An 18,275-nucleotide genomic window follows, 5' to 3' on the forward strand; every position below is an offset into this window, starting at 1 on the left:
CGAACAAACACAGCATTTTTAGAACATGATGCCGAGACGCGGTCTCAAAGGCACATGCTGAAACAGGTTTGGAGATTGTTTGGTTTTGGTGTCAGAGAGATATTTGGGTCCTGATTTTCCAGAACACTGCAGGTAATGTGCGGATAACTATGGACATGGTCTTTTCAGCGTTCATTTTGGTGCTATATTTACACGGGGCTCAATTTTCTCTCCAGTCTGAATGCATTCCGTTGCTCAGCTCTACTGCTATATTAGTCCTCGCCATTTATCTCCGTCCCATGAGACATAAACACATTTTTAACTTTCCACGCTTAGTCAAATTGTCAAACCTGATGTCCTTGAACTACAACAGTAAAGATCTATCCTCAGAGCCAAAATAGAAGCTCTGTCCTGTCATTTCTTGTGTGATGTTTGAGTGTTATCGGCCGATTCGGTGTCAAGTGTTTGCAGCCTCATGCCCACTGGGAGCTGCCCAGAACAGCCCCAGTCGAGCTCTAGTGGGTTATGTGGCTTGCTCAGCAGACACCTCTAGGCTACTACTGCCCCAGTAAATATTCATCACTACATCACCACAGCTCCGACTCTGGGAAAATGTCACTTATGATCTCCAGCCTGCAGTTGCCTGAAACCTTAATGACAGCGGTGGCAGATTTCTCTGCAACAGTGACGGGAGGGAAAACAGACGTGACGCCGCACCGGAAGCTTGGCCATGTGGAAGAAAACTTCTGCTGTCATTCTCCATCTCGACGTTTTCTCCCATCTTTCCGGTGTCAGTCGGTGTCGAGGAGGATGGCTCCGGTTGTTGACTTTCAGCGCCCGCGGGGGAATCTTTGACTCACTGCTGGTACTCCTGTTTGGACCTGTTTATCCAAGTTTGATATTTATGAGTTTTGAAGCTGTGGAAACGGCTCCACCCAAGCAGCTGTGGCATGGCGTGTCCGTCATCACTACGTTTACATGCACCTCAGTAATCCTGTTTAGTAGTCGGGTAGTCTGATTTCTCAAATGCCATGTAAACAAGAAAGCAGGCAATTCATTGTAATTGTTGTATCACTGCCAAGTACAACATCTAAACAGCATCGACTGCAATTTTTTGATAAATGTGAAATGTGTGACAAAACATAGTCAGTAAAGTATTGTGGAGCTACGCAGATGCACCAGCCCACAAATCGTACTTTGCAGATGTTTGTTTGGTACAGACCACAGAAAAAAACACATTATCATTCTTTTAATAGGTTTGTATGTGAAAATTTCCATGATGCAAAAATTCCTTCCCACTATATAATGACATTGCAATCACAATATCTGCATTATATCTGCATTAATTGCAATATGATTTTTTTTTTTTACCACGTTTGCAGCCCTAGTTTTCATGATCAATAAATTGGAATAAGGCAGTTAATTTTTCTAGAAACACAATTACTGTGCCTTTTGATCAAAATGCACATTAGTTTTAGTCTCATTGTAATCATCTGAATTACTGTTAGTTTTAGTTGATGAAATCTATAGACATTTTAGTCTCATTTTGGTCATTTTGGTTTGTAATTTTTCAAATGAAATCAACGCAATGACTTTTCATCAGGCACACACAATGATTTTAGCTGCACTTCAGTCTGAACTCCATTCGTTTAATGACAAACACCACACCAAGTCGCACCATCAAGTCTCGATGTTAACAGGATCGGCAGAGTTGTGTCGTTTCAAAATGTGAGCTCGATGTACAGTTTCCAGTGAATGACCACGACATGTGTGATATATTTAGTACCCAAATCCTTTTCATTTCATTTAATAAAACAATTAAAATCACTTGTCAGGTAAAGCTAGCCTTATCGTCATTATCTCATTAAGCGAATTCGCTTACTGAGCTAACGACTACACGTTTCTGAGTTACAAAGCACATGAATGCACTGCTATTTTTCACAAACAGGAGGAGGAAACTTCTGAGATTATCCCGTGAATCCATTGAGGACATGAATGCAGCAACAGTGTAAGGTAGCGCATGTAAGTGTGTTACCTGATTTCCTTCCATAACCTGGTTACTCACAGTCATCTGGGTCTGTTTTTGACTTCAGGGACACACACCAGACTGAAGACCTGGCAACTGGGGACGGCTTGTCCAGGTGTGGACCAAAGCCATGTCCCCATTTGGAGAAAGCTGTCTTTTGGGGTCAGTGGTTCAGGTTAGGGTTAGGGTTAGGTGTGTAGTTGTTATGGTTATGGTTAGGGTCTCCAGAAAATGAATGTAAGTCTATGTAATGTCCCAAAAATGGCATAAGTAAACAACTTGTGTGCATGTAACATACTCCGTGTGTGGATATTAATGATTTTTCAAAAACCGTCATATGTACACAGTATGTACTCTGTACTGGTAGCATAATCCAGTAAATTGAAGCTGATGGCATTAGCACCCAGAGTGTATTAGCTGTCAAGGCATAAAGCATTTATACAATTAAGAGACACTGACTGAGTACTAATCAGGAGTCTAATACTTATACACAAAGTGTTTTCTGGGTAGAGCTGAAAAAAGATTCATTTTTTTTTAATGCTTTGCGAGATTGTAGGCAACATGCTGTACATTTTTCCAGAGGGGTGTTTCAGTTGGCCCTGGGTGATGATTATTGGTGGTTGAATATTTGCATTTGCATGTTTAATGTACTTCTAATTCTTGTAATTTGCATAATGGCTCTTTGCTATCCATCTGAAGTCACTTAGAGGCAAAGGAGCAAATGGCTCGCTGATCTGTAGCATTTCACTGCATAATTTTCCCATTCCCACTGATGGCCTTGGTTGGCATCCATTGTAATAGGCCAGCTGATTGGTGATTAAAATGTTTACCGGTACATGGGGAAAGAGATCCAGGCAATAGCCCACCACTGAAGACTGAGCACGCAGCTGGCTGCACGTAGACAAATGGCTCCACGGCTGATGTCTTTTTAACCATGTGCTTAGTTCGCAAAATGGCCAACTCTGGGAAGGCAGCAGGAGGGAGATTAACTGATGCACATGATGATACAAGCCAATATGTTGACACTTTTTTAAGGTTTATTATCATTTGTCACGGACGGATGCATTTACAACTGCACAACAATGAGTAGAGTCTAGTTGTAAGTTGTGATTGGTCCCTGGTCAAAGTGAAGGCTGACATGAGGGCAACTGATTTTTAGTCAGTAATAAAAGAGTTTCTCATTGCTTTAGAGAGCAAGTGGACTTGGTATGCAAAGAAAATAGCTTCTTACACAGCTCCAGGGCAGAATGCTCTCCAATGGGAGGAATCATCAGGCTGATTTTCATATTTTTTGCAATCGATTAAGATAGATTTCTGCCCCCAATCATTGCTTTCATGACAAGGTCATCCACTGAATGCTCAACATCTTGCTGATCCCACCGCATGGAATACATATCGCCAAGTGATTGCATCAAAATGAGTGACGTGCAATATGCACTAAATGGCATTTCACAGCTTGGAGTATAGACACCTCAACAATCCCAAATGTTAAGACTCATGATTAAACTGCAATTCATCTGTTTTTGCTAAAATATTTCCTCTTGAAACAGAGGCCTAGCTCACATGGAGATCTTTACTATGAATCATACTGTAGATGTTCCATTTAGCCACAAAATCATCCGGTCCTGGCTCTACAGAGCTGACTTCATCTTTGCCTGGAAGCGTCTGATTCTGAAAGGTGAAAGGTCATAAGAGGGCACCTCTCCCTGGCTGAGTTCACACAGCAGCTTGCCGATGAGTGGTCCAAACTTGAAGCCGTGGCCTAGATGAGAGAAATCATCACAATTAGCGACGTACCTAGATACTCAAACCATGTGAAGTGAATGACGTGAGGAAATACACGCCCTGTACCTTGTGGTTAACCTATAAATAGCCTGTGTCTCACACCCCTTTGTCTGGGTTAGGCGATGGGTTTAAGCCCCGCATGAGTGAATACAGAAAAAAAGGAGTAGAGCTATTGCATTGGCTGTCACTGGGCATCTATTCACTTTAGTGAACCGAGACCAAATGCTAAATTAAGGGAGATTTGTCCCTTCTCTGGGTGATGGGTATATGTGCTCAAGCCCAGGAGTGAGATGAGAAAGTGGCTATTTTCGAGATGTAGCCTAATTCTCCTTGTTGCTAAGGTCTGGGAGGCAAATTGTGAATGTCAACAGGGCTTGAGGAATGCAGCACATCGCCATCTGACAAAGGTCTCCGAGCTCCTGTGGATCCTGCCTGGCTTTGAAGTCATAAAAGCCCAGCTTTGACAGTTTGGCCACGTGCATTTTCATCTCGCCGGAGAAGGAGAATAGAAAACCTCAATAGCTGGCCAAACCCACAGGGTGACTTTGTAACCATGGCAACCCCCCAGGACTTGCTTTAAAGCACTTGTGTCGGGCTTTGATGACAAATGCAAGCAGTGAAGGAGGGGGAGGAAGGCAACACATTTTTTTTAGTATTACGGATAAGCCCTGTGAACTTCTCCAATATGGTAGTGAGCATTTTTGCCGCCACAGTAGAGGGGCCGGAGAATGAGCTCTTTAGAGGAGCAAAGAAAAACACTGCGAGGGCATGGCATGATATTTCTAAGCAATTATTAACACAGACAAATAAGATATCAAGTGCAGGCCAGATTGATTCTTTCAGAACTGTCTGGTACGGTGTGGGTGCAAAGACACGTCACCATGGCTGCTCTTGTATTGATTACGTGGCTTCTTCAATGACTTTTTCTAACCTGGCCGACTAAATTTCCGAGCCATAAATGCTCCATTATTTCAGCCACTGCCGGGTCTTCTGAAAGCAGAAAATTATGAGCAGAAAATTAATTACAGATATAATTAGCTGAAGGAGAAGGCTATGGGAACAGATGGAAAAGTGCCAGGAGACCCTGAAGGCAACTCCAGGAGAGGACCACTGACACGCAGAGAGGTGGGACAGAGTCAGCCTTCTGGGTGCCTCAGCCATGTTAATTAGAGAATAACATGAGTCCAGACCCAAAGTGAAGGCTCCCCACCTTTAACAATTGATGGGAAAGTCTCATTAAAAGTTTGGTGTGTCCAGGGCTTTGAGGATATTCTGCAACTTGGAGAACTGTGTGAACACGGACCTGGGACAGCGTTTAATCTATTACAACTTCTCTGTGAAATCCCCTTTAAAACAGTTCTGAGACTCTGTGAGCACAATTACTTGCACTTTTGGTGTCATCTCCCCAACCTTTCGCCCAGATCTACTGAAGGCTTACACTAGCAGAAATCAAACGTTGGAAAGAAAAGCCTTGTTTTCTGATCTGCCAACAGAGCACACTGGCCACTCACACTTGTTAAAAATAGGCCCCTTTTTGTTGCTTTTCTTTGTGTTTTTGACTTGTGGCATTTGTGGCTGTTCCAAGGCTGGAGCATAAAACAGAGGAGGGAGCACAGATATAGAAACTGTCAGTAGATATTATCAACACAAAAAGCTCGCAGTTTCCTGTTGCTTGTGCTATTTACAACTTAGGAGCAGCATGTCTTTTGTCGTATGTCATCATGCGATTGAAAAACTAGGACAAGGACATCTTAAATCGCATTATTTAAGAACTTGGAAAAGGAAATATTTCTAAACTTTGCACGCCAGCAAGCTTGGCTGTGGTGGTAGTGGCTTGGATGATGCATCACCAAAGAGTGTTAGGGAAATCCTCAACTTAGTTAACATTTCAAAGACAAATAAATAATTACCCAGCATCATTTTATCAGCAGTTACAAGTCTAGGTTTTGAATATACTGACCACAGGAAAAAGCAGCATTCAGACAAACAAATAAATAAAACCAACCAACCAAGCAATAAAAAAACTTCTTCCTGCATTAAACTGTAAAGGCTTCTTCATCTCATTCTCAAATCACCATTACTTATTTCCAACCGAAACAGTTCTGGTTCTTGAATCGGTTCCATTTGGGATTCATGGAACCACATTGCCAACCATTGAACTGGTCTGCGTTTGCACCAGTTTGGACTGGAACCAGCACTCCTGAACTCAGCCCCAGTCTGCTGGTTAGCTGGACTATGACCCAGGACACTGCCGAGGAGTTTATAAGACTCCTCCATGTTAGCTGTCCAGTCCCACTTTTCACAATGTTGTTTTCGTAAGACTTTGTATTTCTTCAGTTTTTGTAGCTTGTTGATAATGTGGTTGTGGTTTCTAACGAGCCCAACCTTCATCGACTCTTCAGCAATACGATTTCGTTTTTCTCGTACTCCCTTCCATCTTTTCCTGAAATTCTGGAGATGTCCAAATTGAAAGCAATAACTTTGTTTCTTCAGCAGATCACTGCACACTCTTTTATTCTACAGGAAGAGATGGAGACAATAGACAAATCAAAGACACCCACTCTTGTCGTTGCAGTTCCAACGACTCCCACTTTTTTTTTTGTATTGAGACCAACTTTTGGGGTTTAAAACAAATTTATTTTTTGGTCAAAATACTCAGAACAGTTCAAAATTAGGATTTTGAACAGGAATAGAACCAGTTCCTTAATGAAAGCATTGTTGTCTACAGGAGCACAGGGGTGGACTTTATGAGGTGGAGTTTATAATAAGTTTATAATAATTTGTAATCTACTATAATAATTTGTAATCTACTGACAGACTAATGTTGTCTTGATACTTTATAATTCTGATGTACTCCTTTTCTACTGTACAACCATGCTGCTCCAAAAGCCAGTAGCCTGAGTTTTAGATTTCCCAGGGGTCTTAGACTGTATTAGATTCAGAGGTTTGTCAGTCAGGTGGTTGTTTTTTTTTTTTTTTTTTTTTTATGGCTATAGCAATTTGAGTTTTACCTTTACCATCACTTGTGTTGTGTTAGCCTGAGGAATCTGCAGATTACAAGACTGCAAGTAACACACACCCCCCTAACCAGCACATTTCAACTAATGACAGCAGTCATATGTGACGATTTCTCAGAACCAGACTCATATTTTTGCCATTAACCCCCTGGACTCTTTGTGCGACACTAACAGGTTACTTGAATCATCCTTGGCAACCAATACACCGTGTCATCCATCACTCAGTTCAACTTTAATGGTTCTGTTTGTCTCGTGTCCCCAAACCTTTACAGATGCTCCAGTGTCACAGGGACCTTGTTGGATACACAGTGACCTTGTTTCCCTCTTCATTCATTCATTCATCTTCTAAACCGCTTATCCTCACAAGGGTCGCGGGGGGTTGCTGGAGCCTATCCCAGCGCACATAGGGCGGAGGCAGTGAAACACCCTGGACAGGTCTGTTTCCCTCTTACACAAGTTAAAACAGTTCACAAAGTGAGCTACTTTGTATGAATTGATATTCTTGAGGATGTTGTGAAAGACACCCACACACACACCCACCTACCCACACACACACACACACACACACACACACACACACACACAAAAAGGCCCTTACAGGCCTGAGGTCAGTGCTGAAAGAGGCCTTCTAACTGTTTTTAATATGTTCAAATCTATATAATCATCCTCTGTAGTATGATTTGCCAAAAGTGAATATATGAATTCTTATCACAAGTAATTACCCATACAGCTACACTATATGGATAAAAGTATTGGGCCACACCTCTTAATCACTGAATTCAGGTGTTTCATTCAGTCCCGTTGCCACAGGTGTATAAAATCCAGCAGCTAGCCATGAAGTCTGCCTCTACAAACATTTGTGAAAGAATGGCTCATTCTAAGGAGCTCACTGAGTTCCAGTGTGCTGCTTTAATAGTAATGTAACAGGATGCCACCACTGCAACAAGTCAGCTGGTGAAGTTTCTTCTCTCCTAGATATTCCACCGTCAGCTGCTATTATTGCAAAGTGGAGGCGTTTAGGAACCACAGCGACTCAGCCACCAGGTGGCAGCACCATGTAAAGTTACAGAGCAGGGTCACCGAGCGCCGAGGCTCATAGTGCGTAAAAGTGGCCAACGCTCTGCCGCCTCAGTAACTGCAGAGCTCCAAACCTCCTCTGGCATCAACACCAGCACAGAAACTGAGCGCTGGGAGCTTCATGGCTGAGCAGCCGCATGCAAGCCTCACATCACCGAGCACAACGCCGAGCGTCAGATGGAGCGGTGTAAAGCACGCCGCCGCCAGACTCTGGAGCGGTGGAAATGTGTTCTGTGGAGCAACCAATAAGGCCTCTCTATGTGGCAGTCTGATGGACAAGTCTGGGTTTGGTGAACACCAGGAGAACGTTCCCTGCAGTCAGGCAGGGAACGTTCTCCTGGCGTTCAGTTCCGCCAGTTCCAGTGAAGGGAAATCTTAATGCTTCAGCTCACCAAGACATTTTGGACAATTCTCTCTGGAAAAGTTGATTGAGGCCTGGCTCCGCAATCTCTTTTGGCCCTTTTCTGTGCCAGTATGACTGAGCTCCAGTGCACAAAGCAGCTCCATAAATGCATGGCTGGCAGAGTTTGGTGTGGAAGAACTTGAGCTGCCCGCACAGAGCCCTGACCTCAACCCGATAGAACACCTTTGGGATCAATTAGAATGGAGATTGCGAGCCGGGCCTCAATCAACTTTTCCGCCACGTAAAAAGCATCACTTCCTGTGTGCCAGAAGATTTTTTTTTTTTTTTTTTTTTTTTCTAATTTTTCGACTGGCTGTGTGCTGGTGGATTTTCCCATTCCCACTGATGGTCTTGGTTGGCATCCATTGTAATAGGCCAGCTGATTGGTGATTAAAATTGTTTACTGGTACATGGGGAAAGAGATCCAGGCAATAGCCCACCACTGAAGACTGAGCACGCAGCTGGCTGCACGTAGACAAATGGCTCCACGGCTGATGTCTTTTTAACCATGTGCTTAGTTCGCAAAATGGCCAACTCTGGGAAGGCAGCAGGAGGGAGATTAACTGATGCACATGATGATACAAGCCAATATGTTGACACTTTTTAAAGGTTTATTATCATTTGTCACGGACGGATGCATTTACAACTGCACAACAATGGTAGAGTCTAGTTGTAGGTTGTGATTGGTCCCTGGTCAAAGTGAAGGCTGAAATGATGGCAACTGATTTTTAGTCAGTAATAAAACAAAATTCTTGTTGCTTTAGAGAGCACAGACTCCTCCAATTTCACAGTTTAGCTCACATTCACCTCACACAACCAAACAGTAAATCAGTGCAAACATCCACTATGGTAATGTAGGTTAGATGTCATACAGCTCTCCAGACTGCAATAAAACCAACTGGGCAGTATAGAGGAAAAATACTTGGTCTGCATTCTCTGTAGCGCTTTACTGTTGATTAAGTTTGAGCTTCAGTGGGTGGTGCTCTTTTCTGGATATTGCTGCTCATGCTAGCTACCCAGTTATTCTTCTATTTATTCCCAATAAACTGGAAACATAAAACACATCCTTTATTTTACCTGGAAAAGATCTACCAGACCCCAGGGACTCTACTTTAGTGACAGTGGATGATGGCCTCTTCCACCAGAGTGGTGCCATTTTTGTTGAGAGTGCACAGGTTTTTTGTCTTGCCTTCACTTGTTTGGTGTTTTGATCAATTTGACTGGGTGATTTTGGAGGAGAGGGGCCGCAGGAGGAGTGTCAGTAACAATCAAGGAGTTCAGTGCAATTTTGATACCGGGCATTACAGGGATTTGCACTTCACCCTTAAAGAACCAGGGTGAAAAGACATCAAACTTTCACATAAACAGTGCATTATTTTTGTGTCTTGTGAACAGATTCTAATCGAACCCTTTACTGGAAGATATGTTGGCCAATTTCTCTGTGATATAAGGCCATGTTCACGCTAAGCTGGGTAAATTTGATTCCCTGGCTCCATAAACCTACAGGCAGCTTCCCTTGTGGCAACTAAGACGGATAGATTTGTGGATGTGTTTACCAATAAGACATACTAAATAAATCACTTTGCCAACTGTACACTTCCTTTCTTGCATATCGCCCGCAATGCCCTTGTGAAAGTTTCTACGTGGGGAGAACAAAAAGGAGATTTAAGGACAGACTTAGGGAGCATAAAACTGCTACTCACACAAAAAAAATCCCAAACTATCCCATGGCTGTTGATTACAATCAAGCAGGACATGGCAGCCCTTCTTCCTTGAAAGCAGTTGCCCTTGAAGTCATACCTAACCACATACGAGGTGGCAGCAGATTGAAAAAACTCCTCCAGCGAGAAACATTTTGGATTGTCACACTAAAGGCCACCAAGTCTCCAGAACTGAATGATGAGGTGGATTTTCTTTCTCTAATATCCTTTGTTTTCCAGTGCACAGATAGTCTATTATCCCTGATAGTCTAGTATTTAGAGGCTATTGGGAAAACCATAGCATTGCTCTATTTATACATCATACACACTGAGTGCACAGTAATAATTATTAATACAGACAGTGATTATATGCTTAGTTATCTCTTTCTACTTGCTATAAACTCCTGTACTTGCTTGAATTTGGCTAATTCATAAGGGATCTGGTAATTAAATATTAAATATGCCTGTGCTAATGCATTTATGGTACAACACCTTGATGACTGACTCTTCATGCTGGTTTTCTTCCACATTATGGGACATTGGTTGGGTTTTAGTTCCACTCAATGTAAATCACTTATTGTTTGCACTTTTTTGTAATTTTTTTCTTTGGCAATTTTGTATATATGGGGACCATGGTGCTGGTTTAACACCCTCCAGTGACTAGGAACGAAGCCTTAAATTGTATGTCACCCATGGCTGGTATATAATTCCAGTTGCTTATGTGTTTGTCAGACCCTGAAGACTAAGAGTCGATACTCGTTGATTTCCTTTGCTCAAAGAACAAATAATTATTTTGCTTCATTCAAAAACAGAGTGCCTTCGTTTTTTTCATTTTACATTAAATTGCATTAAATTTCACGTACAACATATTATCTCAGACTTCTGTACGAACCTGAAAATCCTGCTCCGATAACAATGTTGCTGTGGGTGGGGTGGCAGTCCAGAACAAAATGGCGGTCTGGTGTAAGCTGTAAAAATAACAGCACAGAGTGAGGAGCCGGCAAAACAAAATTCAAATTATAGGGTACAAATAATAGTGGAAACCTCAACCTTTCTCTTGGTCAATTTGTCACTTTTGGACATTTATTGACAAATCTATTGGTTTTGAAACCACATACTTTAACATACATCCACAAATGGCAGTTACTAAACATTGAATGAGTGACCTAGTTGTGGATATTACCGCCTGCAGATTGGAAGTCTTGTCTGAATAACATTAACACAGTGTACAAGTAAATGGGCAACAGGTTTATCCAACTGCAAATAACACAGGTGGCATTGGATACCACAGCAACCGTCCAAATGGAGCCTATTACCAGTAGACTTGCTGGAGATGTAAAGGAAGTAGCACCTCTATACTTCATATACTCTGGACACATCCAAGTCTTAAGGAAGGTGAAATAATATTCAAAAGTTTGTGCTTGAAGTCCTACGTAAAAAATTCAACATCTCTGCAAAAGTGTCTATTTTGGCTCAACCACAAAGCTCCACTGGACTTTGCCTCCTTCAAAAAGAGCTGGACCACAACAACAGCACAGTCGGCTGCTCATGAGAGAGTCACCTCCCCTCTACTAACTAACCTCAACCAATTCTTTTTTTTTTTCAGCTTTGATGGTTATTTGATTAAGTGAACTGATTCCGGTCTGTCCTGCTTCTGTTTTAAGATTAAACTAAAATGTTCATTACAAATGCTGGTTACTACAATAGCACCTGGCCAAATTTCAAACGCAAGTTCTGACATTTTCAACCTCTGCAGAATTTAGCTGGGATCCAAAAATTTCTGACTCAATACTCCACAATGCCATGTAGCTTGTCGGCCCAGTATCGAGGCAAAGTGTGTAATAGAGCTGCTGGGCCACCAGAGGACAGCGTGGCAGTGTGACAGTGTGTGTGTTGCCGATGTGTGAAAAATAGGCGGTTGTATGAAAGAGCAGTAACATGGCAGAGTGGCGGACATGGACGCAAAACCAGAGCTTGTTTTTAGCATGTTTGCTGGCTAACGTTTCCTAATCTTTACCCTAACCATAACTTGATCCTAACCCTAACCCTAATCCCAACCTTAACCTAGCCCTAACCTTGACCTCACCTTAGCCAAGTGTTTTAGTTATCATTAGTTAATGAGCTAAGAAGCTAACAAGCTAACATTTAGTTAACAAGCTAACATTTACGCATGCACAATTGTTACACTGGGCCTCATAAATGACAAGTGTTGCCGTGACGCAGAAACGTGACACTAGTCGGGTTTCCATCCAAATATATCGAAAATTTTAACCAAATTTTCAGAAAATCTGCAAACCAAAATGCAAATTTAAGCTCATGTCCATCCACTTCTGTTATGCGATTATTTGGAGTTGGTTCATCGAGGTGAGCAACAGGTGGTGCTAATTCTCCAGCCGGGTGATATTATACCAGTGTAGAAGAAGAGTCAAAGAGTCAGTCAAAAATCAAAACTTTGTCGTTTACTATCCAGTATAGCATTGATATTGTTTTCTTTAATTAGTTCAAAAAAAGTTAAAGTCTCTTCTTGGGTCCAAACAAACCGACTGTTGTTGTCGTCTGCCACCTTTTTTTTTTTTTTTTTTTTTTTTTTTTTTTTGCAATATTTGGAGATTTTTTTAAATTTTCAGTCTTCGGGCTTTTAATACACAAACTGAAAAATAGGTGAATGGAAACCCACTTACTGACACTGTTTCCTCTGTTGGACCAGTGGATCAATTACATGCTTTGGCCTGATGTCAGGTTGAGCTTTGACCTGTTTTTATTAAGTTCACCACAGTTTCCTGCTCCTTGATCCCTTCATATGGGGACATGACTAATGAACAGTGTCCCCAGGTTCATTTTACAAGGACAGATACACTCTTTTACCGTACAGCCCTGTGTCTTTTTGTTCCTGCGACATGTTTTGTATACGTGTGAAAAACCAGAGTTATGTTCGCACCGGCAAAAGGACTGAAGTGCAGAACGTGTAATGCCTTGTATCAGCGGCTCATAGAGACTGTTTAACTAGCTCTTCTTATAGGCATCACAAACAGACAAACAAAACACCTGCTGTTAAGTGAGAAGAGGCCGTGACTATTATGATTTTCAGAGGCATTAGACAAGGTCACAGAAATCATGTTTTCCCAGAGCTTCGGTGTGTAAGCTTTGTAAAAGCAGTGTGCTATATTGCTTGAGGGCAGAATGGCGTCCTCCTCTCTCTCCCCTCCCCTCACACACACACACACACACACACACACACACCCTCCCCCCCAAGACTAACAGAATCTCACACCTGTGTATGGCTTTGGGGAATGATGTGAGATGTGGTGATGAATTAAATACAGACCGCCAACGATGCACACAATTCATGTTAGCGAGCGACTTAAAAGACAAAGTTATGACCTGGTTGCCTTATTCTCTTTTGGGAGGGAGGGTCTATTTTTTTCAATAATCTACTCATGAACGTAAAACTCATACCCAATAAAGCACACTGAATTATTTTTTTCTGTACATTTTGCAGCCTATATGCTATTATTTCTTGATTTTAACACAGTGTACGACATATTTGCTGATAGCAGGCAGAGGATAATGATAATGAGGTGAGCGAGAGAAAGCATAACCTCACCACTAATACAATACTGAAAGGACACAGCACTGTCGAGAGATAATTGCACCTTTACGCATGGTCAAAACGTATCATCACACACACACACACACACACAAACACAAAGCGGGAGAGAGAGAGAGAGTGAAAGTGTGGGCGGGGGGTGTACGCATCACACCACTGTATATGGTACAGGAAACCCTTTCCTACGAATTGACCCATTTCTAAAATTCACTGACTTGCTAAGAAAAATGATCAAATTCCCTGTTTTTCCTCGTCTTGAGTAAACATCTCAAAACTCTGAGAATTTCCAGGGCCAGTGTGAATCCTGCACTGGAAATTTGATGTTTGATGGATTGATACTGACCGTATATAGGCAGCTCTCCACCACGGCAGGTTCAGGTTCCAGACCAGGGAAACAATGGGTGATGTAGCGCCGGAGGATGTCGATGTCAGACCTGTCTGTCTGCCTGTCTCTCTTGTCTGGGTCTGTCTCACTACCATTGTGGTAGCATATCTGGACAAACGGGTACAGATCACAACACAACTCACAGTGAGATTATTTCAATTTAAATGACTAAGAGGTTGGCGTCCCCACAAGCATCTGATCGATGGATGGTCACCGGAGCAAATGAACCCAAAATTAAAACGTTTGGTGGACAACAGCAGGGATGGTATCTCCCTAAAAACACCTGGGCTTAGTTTGATGGTGGCGCTAGATGAAAGGTCACGGGGTCACCAAAAGCAAAATGAAAATGAAAATGAAATTTCCTTAGTGTACAGAATATATGGCAGCAACTGACAGGGCTCTTGTGTATACCGCCACCTAATGGCTCCCAATTCATTATTATACCGTATTTCACCAATTAATAGCCCGGGCGTTTAATATGCAAAATCAACTTGGACCCCAGGCGTTTAAAAGAACCAGGCGGCTATTCGCTGCAGGCCTTTATTTATTTTTACACAGACCTGCACCAGGCCATTATTGTGATGACAGTTACTGTCCAACATATTTTTTAGTAAAAAAGTATTGTAAGGCATAAGATAAACATATCTGTACATACAAACATAGTGCAAACCGCTCGCGCTGCGAGTCACTCCCTCTGACACTTCTGTTTTCTGTCAAAATAAGAATTAGTCGGTCAATGTAAGATTACGGTACAGTACACTCTTTTTTCTAACGTTAGCTAGCTCTCTTATTTTGACAGAAAACAGAAGTGCCGCACAGTTATTGTGCGGCTAACTGTTTACTTCTGCGAAAATAAGGTGAATAGCCTTATTTTGGGTTACCTCAATATAATGCAAATAATCGCCCCGGCGGTTATTCAGGTGGGCGTTTAATACGCAAAATGGGTGCAGACCCCAGGCGTTTAAAAGAACCAGGCGGCTATTTGCGGCCCGGCAATTAGTTGGTGAAATACGGCATTATTATTATTATTATTATTATTAAGCTTATCTCTTTCACCCAGAGGGATTCGAGCTTGTGAGTTGGACTCAGTTTGACTTCACACTCAATTTCAGACTCATACTAAAAAAACTTCAGACTCGACTTGGTCTCATAAATATGGACTTTTTTATGCAGGGACATTAAAGAAATAAGCCTTTTTTTTCATGCTTATCTTTACGTACGAGCGGTAGACAACAGCAGCAACTAATATACGTTGCAGCAGTGCCATTTGTAGTCACCTTTGGCCACAAAATCTTTGTGATACGACCTAACAAACGAGTGGCAACTCGCAATGTCTGCAACTTCAAAATAAACCATGTCAGATCGACAACATCCAGCTTTCATTAGGCATTTGAAAACACACCCGATAGGTTAGTCACTGTCTGGCATGATGTCCTATGAGTTTTGCTTTCATGTTAAGATAAAAAAACACAATTGCCAATTGTTGCAAAAAGGATAAGAGCATGTCTATTTGGAAGAAAAAAAAATGTCTTATTTATATCAGTTTGTGGACTTAGTTAATTTATCAACAATTCTACTTTTCATTCAGTTAAAGTTTTCCATTAACACTCTTGCTCAAGTGTAATATCAAGTTAAAGATTCAGAACTTAAAAGTAAGGCTTCCATTGTGTCCATATGTGCAAAATTTAAGATGATAAACCACAGACTCCGTAGCTGTATTTGAATAACAAGCCGATGGAGGCATGCTAATATAGAAATGTGTTATGATGTGTTCACGTTGTTAATTCTGGAGTAAAGGCTATGTAATGGTCTGAATACTGGACATACAGCAGATACAACGCTTAGGGCCCTATCTTGTGCCACCCGCTATCCGCTGCCACTACCCGCTACCCGCAAATTGCGGATTTAGGAGCTTCCGCTATCCCTAAACGGTATCTTGCGCCACCCGCTACCCGCTATCCGTTATGCTGACTGCATCATTTGCGCCTGGAGGTGCGTCGTGGGCGTGTTTCATGCGCTATCCCTAAAGTTGCTATCTTGCGCACACACTTTAGGGATAGCGGATAGCGGGTGGTCCTGACCACCCGCTATCCGCTTTCCCTAAAGTTTGGGCTGTTAGGAGAGCGCGTCCAGGCGGCTTCAATGCGCGCCCCGACGGAGCCTCGCCACACACACGGTCGGACTGATACCGGGACGCCGCCGGAATGGACTGAGTATATTACTCATATAGACTGTTTAGAGGAAAGACTGTTTTAATTGGACACTTACGCCAGCACGTTTTATTGTTTTATCATAAGCCAGTAGCTGTGCTATATTTTTATTTTTAATATTTTATTTGCCCAATCTACCTTGTCAATAAATTAGTTTACACATAGTTCCACCTCTGCCTCTTGTGTGTGTGTGTGGTGTGACCCGGGGATTTTACTCAATCAGTACAACCTTGTGACACGTCCACTTGGACACATGTGGCTCCACCTCCCGAATTAACTCGCCTATAATATAATATATAATATGTATATAAAGCCACTTTGCTTTAGCCTCAGTAGAAGCCCTGAGAAAATCTACCTCCCTCTCTCCATCGCGGGTTTAGGATTTAGGATTTAGGATAGCGCATCCTGCCCTTAAAGGCAGTGGCACCTGGCACACTGATTGGTTTAACTGGCGTAACGCCCAAAACACGCCTATTCATAATATAGCGGGTAGCGGAGATGTTTTGCGGATAGCGGGAGGTGCACAAGATAGCAACTTTTACGGGGGAACGCCTCTTCCTAAATCCTAAATCCGCAAATAGCGGGTTTAGGGAGTCTGGCGCAAGATAGGGCCCCTAGTTTTTTCTACCATATCAGACTTCAAAAACTTCAGTTTAAAAAGCTCACACTCATCCGGCATCCAGCGGCTACAAAGATCACTTCCGTAAAATCCCCTCATGCCTGGTCGTGAATCGTGCGTGCAAAAGCACATGAGTGGATTTTGGATTGGATTTCCCTCCTCTTTCTACCAGCCTCTACGCCGCATTTTCTGCACTACACTGTGGACCAACAGCTTGGATTTGGAGGGAAATCTGCTGGATTTCTTTACAGCACAAAACAGCAAGAGGGCGCTGTTTCCCAGGTGCCAACAGCGCTAAAAACTTTCAGACTTTCGTGCAATGGCAGATGGTGCAAACTCCCCTGTGAAAGAGTGGAGCAAAAATCCTCGTTTGCTCTAACCTGGTGAAAAAAAGGAGATAACACTGCCACAAAGTCGTGCAAACACAAACTAATTACTATTAATTTCTCAGGTTTAATGAATTCATTTTTAAAACGGTACATCCATTAATTAGGTTTCCTTTCAAAGTACCTTTATCGAGTCTAACAGGCCATATAGCGCTTTGGTGACTTTGTCTCAGAGTGAATAATGTGATGTAGCATCGCCATCTGTCCCCCCCCTCCTTTGCATGCATGTGGTCTGCTATTAGTCCCTGAACGCCTGCTGGCCCACCATAATGCTGAAAATAGAGATGTGATATTAAATGAAAGCAAGCCAAAGATGAACACCCAGAACCAGACCTCAGAAAATTTAGATCTGAGGACAAGGCGATGTGTCTGCAGCTCACACAGCATAACTATGTTTCTGAAACACCTGTTTTTGGAGCCGATAGCCAATTTTTTTTTTTTTTTTTTTTTTTTTTACCACGGTGCTGCAGCTTCTAAGAGCATAAGACAGACAGTTCTTTATAGGTAGATGCTATGAAACAGCAAAACGATCCAGTAAGATATATTGCACGAATCAGCTCTGTTCTTTATTGTGCTGTATAAAACGGTGAAAGAATTAGCTTGAACTTTGACTTTCCTCACATTAGTTGTTTTAAAACTCCTATAAGGTTAACTGTCTTCATATGCCACCTTATATCCTGACTTACAAGAATAAGGATTTGTTTTTATGAAATGTGCTCCACTAAAGTCAGATAGGATTATTCTGCAGAGTGGCACACCTTAATCAGACCTGGGTACTCATTGGATGGGAGGCCGTAGATGTGGTCTCTGGCCTCCTTACTTCCTGTGTGTAAGAAGCAAGGGAAGCGTCGCTTTACGTTGTATAAACCAGGTTGCTTCTCCTTCCAGTAGCAGACGTTGATCCTCACCACCTATAATAATGAAAGCAGAACACCATCAACACACCCAGTACCAAGCAAAGGCTCAGGAATTTGACTTTATTGGTTTTTGGTTAAACAGTATATCCACCTGCCAATATACGGGGCGACAATGCCCCTTAACCCTCCTATTATGTTTGGGGTCAATTTGACCCCATTCAGTG

General features: G+C 42.3%; 1 protein-coding gene across 1 annotated transcript in view; it reads right to left on the minus strand.

Moving 5' to 3' along the window:
- Window positions 1-3,062: 3,062 nt before the first annotated feature.
- pipox (pipecolic acid oxidase) overlaps window positions 3,063-18,275 on the minus strand; it is a 36,411-nt gene continuing 21,198 nt past the window's right edge. The window contains exons 5-8 of the mRNA XM_030067184.1: window positions 17,953-18,105; window positions 13,938-14,087; window positions 10,880-10,955; window positions 3,063-3,767 (exon numbers count right to left, since the gene is read on the minus strand). Coding sequence (XP_029923044.1) covers window positions 3,637-3,767; window positions 10,880-10,955; window positions 13,938-14,087; window positions 17,953-18,105 — 510 coding nt within the window. The 3' untranslated portion in view covers window positions 3,063-3,636. The remainder of the gene's footprint in view (window positions 3,768-10,879; window positions 10,956-13,937; window positions 14,088-17,952; window positions 18,106-18,275) is intronic.

Source organism: Myripristis murdjan, chromosome 13 (assembly GCF_902150065.1).
Source record: "Myripristis murdjan chromosome 13, fMyrMur1.1, whole genome shotgun sequence".
Classification (NCBI taxonomy): domain Eukaryota; kingdom Metazoa; phylum Chordata; class Actinopteri; order Holocentriformes; family Holocentridae; genus Myripristis; species Myripristis murdjan.